Source organism: Haplochromis burtoni, unplaced genomic scaffold (genome assembly GCF_018398535.1).
Source record: "Haplochromis burtoni strain Fernald_Lab_line unplaced genomic scaffold, NCSU_Asbu1 Contig_16, whole genome shotgun sequence".
Taxonomy (NCBI): domain Eukaryota; kingdom Metazoa; phylum Chordata; class Actinopteri; order Cichliformes; family Cichlidae; genus Haplochromis; species Haplochromis burtoni.
Window position 1 is genome coordinate 3,301,621 of NW_024582377.1, and position 9,031 is coordinate 3,310,651.

Here is a 9,031-nt window from a genome sequence, read left to right on the forward strand (position 1 = left end):
GGGAAGAAAAAGCAGCTGAACAGGACTACTCTACATGTAATCAACAGCGACTCTGACCTGGGGGGTTTCTCCAGGTGTTGGTGGGAGAATGTTGCCTTCAAGCTCTCTGTCTGAAAGCTTTATTCTTATTACATGACGTTTTTTGTTAGGGTTTGGTTAAATTTAGGCAACAAAAAAAATCAGGTTCGGGAAAAGATCATAGTTTGTTTTAAACGCCTAAACAAAACATTCAGTGACGTTAACCACGAATGTCTGGCAACAGCCACCATGTGCGCTCCAGGCAGCCAGAAGTAAGTAAACAGTGACACTGCCCTCAATGACGTTTTTTTTAAGTGATGGCTTCAAGTGCCTAAAAAAGGGAAAGGTTGCACACTCACTAATAGATTTTCTCTCTTTTTCTATTGAGTTACTTCTTGAATAAAATGCCATTTATTTAAACTGACTTCACACGACCGAGTCCCATTTACCTTTACATACTCCAGTTTCGGGGATAGTGGCGGCTCCCGTTTTGTTTACGGAGGCGCAGGTCAGTCCCAGGGCGCAGTAGCCGTGCGCCCAGTCCTGGCCGCCGCAGGGCTCCCACTCCAGCCGGGTGCATTGATCACAGCATCCGCACGGATCCTTGGCCACTGTCCGACCACCTTCGCAGACAAGCGGGGGTTTAAAGGGACAAGTCCGGAGGTTACACGCCGTGCATTCGTGAGCCGAGAGCGCACGCACGAGAAAGAGGACATTCAGTAACACCACGGAGCATTTGTAGAACATGTTTTAAGAGAAACCCCTCCGTTTATAAGTTTTCCAGAGAAACTGTCCGCTTCTGTCAGGCGATCAGCCACATGAACTCGTACCTCCAAAGTTGTCAAGCCCTCTTTAAAAGTTTTGTGACCAGCTTTCCCTCGGGCGTGCGATTTATTACCCAGCAGCTCTCTTCAAAAGCACACACACACACACACACCACGAGACAGAAGTGTGCGGATGCGTCTTAAGGGGCACCAGTATCCAGAGACAATGATTCAATCTAAGCAAGCAGTTGCGCGTCCCAAGCGTCTCATCTGGTTAAACACACGCAGAAATCCAAGAACCGAGGTAGTGGAGGTCCACTGAGGTTTCCTGCTGCTGCCAGCCACACAGAAAAAAGGGCAGTCTGAGTCCTAAATTGACATACAAGCATATAGAAATTAGCGGTGTACCCCTCCCCCTGACTGACACAGGCAGCGACCAGTCACAAGGAACGAAAGGAGGGAGGATTTGAACTGATTTACGCTTGCTCGACAACCCGACTCTGTGTGTTGCGCATTGACACAAGTTTGAATGTCTTCAGTGCGAGTTTCTTTTTCTGCTTCACTGTGGTCGCATCTAAAGAATTCATGTACCATTTTCTACTTTTAAAAAAGCGGTTCTTAAAACACTTTAGCTGAGCAACAGTCGTCTGTGTTCAAAGTGAGATCAGCATGAAGGAGTCAGTCTCCCTGCTGTAGTTAATTCTGTAATGCGCTATGAGTCTAGTCATTAATAACTAATAATCAGTATCTAAATGTTTATGAATTTCTAATTATTATAAAGCGCAGCATTATCGGTTCTGTTTAATGATACATCCAAAGTCTGTTAGAGCCTCATCGTCAAACAAACCAGGCGTTCTCATATGGAAGCAGCGTTATAATAAATGGTCCTGTCATATAAAATAACGGTAGTGGCTTTTTTGCATTTGGATCTTACATCATAATATAAGAATTAAGATATTAAGTTATATGGGTAAAAAAAGCGAGTGAGCATTTTCATAATATGAGGCAGTCTTATTAAATTTATACTTGAAACATAGCTGGGGGCGATGGCCGGCTCTTATCTCATAATAAGCCGTCTTCATCTTTTCATTTTCATTCCCATGCTTTGCTTTGTGTGTTTGTGTGAGGCTTACCTGTGTCTGTAGGTGTCTGATTGTGTATGCAGATGGCTTTGGGAAGGTAAAAAAGTAATTTGATGTCTGCTGAAGCAGTGTTTCTGCGCTCATGGCCAGATGGATGTGTGTTTGTGTGTGGGCAGTGAGCACAGCTGGAAGGATGATTGTGAGAGAAAACCAAATCTGTTGTCCTCCTATTATCTGCTGCAGGCACAACGTAGTCATTTTTTCCAAAAGGTGAAACACACTGGGGTCATCAGATCATGTAACGACTTGTGAATATTACTACCTCAGCGGCAAGTGGATTTTGTTGCTCTCATTGGAAATATTTACCTCTAAAAACATCAATCAGGTGTGTTCCGGTATGATTTCCCTCCATAACGTCAACGCACAACAGCGCCTCCTTCATTTGCAACATCTGCCTGGAGCCACCCACTCCAACACAAACACAACATCCAGGAAACCAGCCCTGCGGCACGCATAATCAGCTCTTGCAACACAACTCAGCTCTTGTCCTCTGCCTCTCCCTCCACCCTCCCTCACCCACACTTAGAGCTCTCTTCAAATGAGACCCACTGACCGCTGGCCGGACACCCATGCTGTCTGATGACACATCGGACCATCACACTGAGCTTCAGTTTCCATGCACTTACACAGATTTTGGCCCAGTTTCACTGACCTATTTGCCTGGGTGACAGCCTTTAAGATCTCACAGGACCCTCATTCTCTTATAATGGACAAGTAAGGGGTTTTCATATGGTCACAGCTTTGCCTCCAGGTTCTTTACTTCCTGTATTACATTTCCACATACTCTTAGCAATCAAAGAAGGGTAAAAATCAACAGTACAATGACTGCACCAAACTAGAATCGTGGCTCAAGAGTTGGGAGTTCGCCTTGTAATCGGAAGACTGTCGGTTCGAGCCCCGGCTCCGACAGTCTCGGTCGTTGTGTCCTTGGGCAAGACGCTTCACCCGTTGCCCACTGGTGGTGGTCAGAGGGCCCGGTGGCGCCAGTGTCCGGCAGCCTCGCCTCTGTCAGTGCGCCCCAGGGTGGCTGTGGCTGCAATGTAGCTGCCATCACCAGTGTGTGAATGTGTGGATGACTGGATGTGTAAAGCTTTGGGGTCCTTAGGGACTAGTAAAGCGCTATATAAATACAGGCCATTTACCATTTAGAATACTCCCCATTTAAACTCACTGTGAGCATGTGCCCTGGTTTAGATGCTGCATAAATGTGTTGAATTGAAAATGTTCCCACGATTAAGTCTGGACTCGAGCACCATGTTCAGATTATCCATCTCTTTGGCTATTGTATCCACTGAGCCACGATTTGGTGTAAATACAGATTCTGTTGAGCAGCGTGTTCTCTAAAACCAGAGCTCATTCCGTAGTTCCAGGACTCTCAGTGTTGGTAGCTTTGTATGTGAGTCTCTGCATGGAGCAAATGGGAGGAAAAGGTGGGGTAGTGAAGGGCGGCTGCAGGGGCTGAATAACTGTAGCGTGTGTGTACTAATAATGCTCTGAGTCACAGATCTCCAAGAAAACACAGCAGAGGTTCAAAAAGATTCCCTCGCTCATTCGAAGACAAGGCTGCGATGCACCTTTTCTGGAGACTTAATCATCCTTGGGGAGGGCTTAACAGATTTAGATGACTACCAGCCTCCAGTGCCCTGTTGCTTGCTTGCTCAGACGGCTGAATTACATACTGCTGCTGTGGAGGCGTCAGGCTGGTGGTGAGGAGGTGTTTCAGGAGATGGGTGTGAATGATGCTTTGGAAGTGAACTGCTGGTAGCAGTAAAAGGCTGGTGGTGACACCGGGCTAAACGTAGCGCATGACATGGAGTGTTGAATGCACGTCGAGTGGACAGCATGCGGCACACCTGATTACAAGTCCCCAGGAAGCGCTGGGAGATTTTTACCCAAGTGTCACTGTTCATTGCTGAGTATCACTCTCATTTGACTTATCTCTGAGCTCAGAGTGATCGACTGGACCATGCATCCTTTGGGTGGGGGTGGAGTGGGGCATGTGGAGCATAATAGCAATGTGTACTCACCGCTTAAACAGTTTTGAAGCAATTCATTGCGCCATATTTCTGCGACTAATAACAGAAAAATGGAGCATTTAGTCTGGAGGCTAAGCAGCATATATTCTAATGAATGGCCTGTTTTCAACTCAGGACAGATGAGGTCATCTGCTTCTTTAGACAAGCAGGACGAAAAACCTTGCAATACATGAGAAAGAGGCGTTAACAAACAAAAACCTTTTAGAAAATGAACCGAAACAAGGTTAACATATCCAAAACAAGGGGAAAAGGGGGAAAAAGAAAGAAGCAACATATTGAGGTAATATTCAGCAATTATGATTGCATCTCTTTTCCATTACTGCCATCCAGAAGGACTCACAAGTGCTTTTGTTTCTTGTTTTGGACTCCTAATTTGCTTGGACCAGACAGGCAGAGTTTGGAAACAGCCAGTCCCACAAAAAAAGAGAAGCTCTTTTTCTTGTGGTAGATCAAGTTCAGGAAAACACTGAACAGTTTAACATCATTGAACATATTCTCTCATCCATAGTATCTATGTGCTCTATTTTCCTCTCTTGCTTTCTCTTACTCTTTCACCTCTCTGCTCCCTCTGTCCGTTTTTCCTCCCTGTGAGGTCTGGTCCAGTTGCTGTTTTTCTTGTGGGGACTACAATAATGTGTTTTGACACTGTTGGGTCTCCTGCAGTCCTCTTGTCTCTGTCTTGCAAAAAAACCCCTAGAGTCATCACACCACCAGCAGAGTGGCAACATAGTGATACACAAAACTGCAAGTCCCCTCCTCCTCCTCTTTCTTCTTCTTCTGGCTCTAAAGAGTCCTGCTTGAACTTTTTAAAGGTTCAGTGGGTTCAAATAGCCTCGAGGATAGTTGAGGCTTCAGGTACGCCACTTTGGTTTGTAGTCTGTGAAATGGCTGTTTTCTGTTAAGAGGAAATAAATTTTAGCCGATGCTTGATCATCTACTGAGTGGTACATCATAAATACTGACATGTAAATCACTGTTGTGTAAACTGACAAAAGCTTCTTCTCACTTATTTTTACATATTTTCATGAGGAGATACAAATGAAAGACATGAAACCTTTACCCGACTTAAATCATTGGGATAAATCAACCTTTTTCAGCCCTTCTCCTGGGATGGGTCTACGGATAATAGACTTCCTCTGACCTTTTCTCTCCCGGCAAAGAAAACGCTACATCTTATGCTTTACAATAGACAGCTCACTATTACCAATACTAATTCTTTTTTTTCTCAGATAATATACATTAATAACTTGTGATCCTCTTTTCCATATAGTTAAAGTTTTTATAAAGCCTTGCTACAACCAGTACTTTTATTCATGACAGTGACGGCATTCCCACCAGTCTTATCATGCTTATATTCTAAACAAGCATGTTTAATGGTAAAGCTAAACACTGGTCTGTTAGCACACTGATCCTTAACTCAAAGCATCTCTAAGCTAAAGTTTAGTTTCACAGAAATGCACATATCAGCTGTGGACTAAATAACAAAGAATAATTGCTAAATTGCTAACAGATTATCTCTAAACCCAACAACATACACACAGTCTGAAAAGCCCCTTTCTGTTACCAGCTAGATCAACACTTTCTGCAAGAGCTGCAATGACACATAAGGTTTTTGGGTTCGATTGGCATCAGGAGTCATTGTGACTCAGCCCCAGATCCTTCCTACATTCATGGCTCAAATCCTTTGGCTCCAGACTGTGCCCAGCTCTGGGCCTCTCACTTTCCCTTCAACCCTTTTACCAGGAGATCCTGTGACCTTGCAGAGCAGACGGCCACTTGCTTGTTTGACAATTACAAGTGGCATACTTGCTCACCCCTGTTGTGCTCCAGTGGAACGTTAAGTGGACCTCTCAGAAGTTTTAATCTTCAAATCTATGCGATGATGGTGAATTCCTCAGTGGATTGAAGCCTGAAAGAACCCTTGTGTCCAGAACCCATGACACCTGCCCAGTGTAATCTTCCCTTTTACACATGAGATCATTGAGACAATTGAACTAGCATGCCTCGAGAGGTCTATGGTTACAGCAAATGAGTAGAAGGCAAAGCAAAGTCATATACTACTTTGATGCTGCATGATTGTATTCTTGTACACGTGCATGTAAAAATAATTCTTACAGACCATTTAAGTTGTCTTGCTGTGTTTTGTTGCATTATTGCACCTCCACCTGCAGAAGCACAGCAAAAAATGTACACAGACACCAATATATTATTAGATGATAAAGTTGTTGCAAGAAAAATGTTGGCAAAAAGTTTCTTATTCAAATATTCAGCAGATGTGAAGCAAAAAAAAAAAGGAGAGGGCATTTTGAAATCGACAGATATTGGCATCTTTGTGTTTCATCCATACAGTTTACTGGTACAGCTGGCTAACCAACTGTGCTAACCAAGTGTGCTAGTGTTAGCTGATAACTGAGCACTTCATCCTGTCATTGAAAGATGGTTGGAACTCTAAACCCGAACATCAGTGATCAGTAGTACCTTATCCACCTGACAAACCTTAACAATTCATAGGGGACTGCCTGTAAAACCTATTAATACATTTTAAAGCCTACGACTGATTTCACCTAGCGGCACCTAGCTTGACAAATGTGACCTCGACACAGAGCACAGTTTGGATGAGGACCTTTTTGAGGACATTGTGTGCAATAATGATTAAAATCTTTCAAATAATCGAGGGGGAGTTGCAATTCTTGTAAAATGTGTACAGATAGAAAACAAAATGCGTTCAGAAACCAAAGGGTGATGTCCTGGTAGCTACATCTATCTTTATATACATGCAGAATCAATGGTTTCTGGTCACATGATGCTAGACGTTTCTCACATGGCATCAGTCACTCATTTCTTAATAGTGCCCACCATATTGAAAATGATACATCCATTGTTTATGAGGGGAAAATATGCATTCCCTGATTGGTTGGCAAGACACATTATTTTGCTAGTGACCAGTGGTTGCCAGGAGTTTGCTGACTGGGCTCTAACTTTGTGCAACTGATGCTCCAGAAACCGATTTCTCAACAACTGCAACCAACCTCCAGCAACCACTTGCCAGGAGTGCAGGGAGCACACATTTTGACCTCAGAACCAGTTGTTGCCTGTTGGTTGCTGACCAATTTCTAGGCCTGTGTGACTGGGGTCGTACTCACTTGAACCCACACTATCACCATGATTATCCCACATTCAAAACACTTGGCCATATAATGTCATACTTGTGTTAGTGGTCACATTTTAATGGCTGTGTGTCCTGAAAGCCTCAATATTCTTTCTCCCCCCCATATTTAACTTGGGTACTACCAAAACCCTAAAAATCTGATGTATCATATCTGCCAAGCACTCTAAGTTACCTTAGAGTGCTTGGCTTGTTAGAATATTACATTGTGATTGGCAGGTTTTCAGTACATATCAGCGACTACACATTTGTCTGCTGTTTCTATACATATAATGGGCAATCTTAACTCTGTGAATGGAATGAGAATATATTAACATTGTTTTTAGATTCCTAAAACTTCAAACCTCATGTAGCGTCTTACCTAGCTGGTGATAATAACTATAAATATGAAACACAAAATAAATAAATGAAAGGAAATGAGTATTCTACAGCAATTAAATCTTAACACGCTATCCACAATAAATCTACAGTTTCATCAAGTAAAACAGAGTCATATGCTTGATTAAAAGCATTCTAACATAAAAAATATACACCTGCTACTATACATGGCGCAGTTCCTGTGCGATCTGTGGGGGAGGATCCTCAGCTAAAGGTGCCAGTTTCACAGGCAGACCTCCAGCTGGCAGAGGAATGTCACAACCTGTGTTTCAGCTGTAAATGATCATAATTACAGTGCCAATAACTCAAACACTGGGGCAAAACAACCACCTTGCGGGGGGGAGGGGGATGATCACTGCTTAATGTTGTGTCTGGGACACAGATTTACTCCCGTCTTTGTCAGGGGAAGGACGGGCAGCAGGAGCAGGAATGTGAGAAATGTGTGAGTTCTCTGACCTTTATGAAGGTGAGGCAACAAACTGACATCATTACCACAGCCAACATGTGCAAACCTGAAGCAACACGGGCCAAAGAACAGTATAGACACAGGTCAGATGAAGGGGAGAGTGAAAGGTATGTGCTGTATAAATACTTATGTTAATTCATAAACTTTTTTGTATACTTGACAAATATAACATGAGTGAGCAGTATAAATTGTTTTAACTGTAACATCCTGGGACTGGGGACATTGAAATTCCATTTGGATATGTTCACTCACTTTAAATCAACAAACTAAACTGCTCTCATGTGCTTTTTTTAGTATGATGCTACAGCATTCAGATGGTTTGAATTAACATGACACAGGAAGGGGAAACAACTACCTTGGCTCTGTCCACAGGCAGTAAAATCCACCCACGCACACCTTGAAAACTCACTAGCTGACTACCTGCAGTTCATCATCATGAACCAGGCTAATATGAAGCAGGATGGAACATTAGGTATGGGGTAAAACCGAAGCTTACTCCTTTCTGGACTGAGTTTATTGCATGCTAATTAATGACCTTTAGAGGTACCGGTTAGCAGATTGTCAGGAGCTAATTGGTTTTCCATGTTTCCAGGCTAAGGAAAGGCAAAAGCCTTTTACTCTGAAGAGGCAGGGACATATCAGTCTGTGCATCTATATTAACTCCCATAAAGAACACAAATAAGTGTACTGACTCCTTTGTCAGTACAAATGTTGCTAACTTTCAGACTTGTGGCTCGTCATTTCAAAGCTCTCGCCATTGTTTTTCCTTGTTAAGTTTAGTTTTAGTTCAATTCAGTTGTATTTATACTAGAGATGGCACGATACCACTTTTTTATGTCCGATACCGATACCGATATCTCATGACCCCCTTATGACCAAGCACTTGGTGACAGTGTGGAGGAAAAACTCCCTTTTAACAGGAAGAAACCTCCAGCAGAATCAGACTCTGGGTGGGGCAGCCACAGTGTGCACAGTATAGAAGTGATTATTGGAATTAAACATTTTTGTCTGTCATTCTGTCAGTGCGCCCCAGGGGGCTGTGGCTACATGTAGCTGCCATC

General features: G+C 43.2%; 1 protein-coding gene across 1 annotated transcript in view; it reads right to left on the bottom strand.

The window, feature by feature from the left end:
- Positions 1-1,409, bottom strand: part of crim1 (cysteine rich transmembrane BMP regulator 1 (chordin-like)) — a 36,664-nt gene extending 35,255 nt beyond the window's left edge. The window contains exon 1 of the mRNA XM_005916912.3: positions 468-1,409. Within this exon, the coding sequence (XP_005916974.1) occupies positions 468-765 (298 nt within the window). The 5' untranslated portion in view covers positions 766-1,409. The remainder of the gene's footprint in view (positions 1-467) is intronic.
- Positions 1,410-9,031: the final 7,622 nt, after the last annotated feature.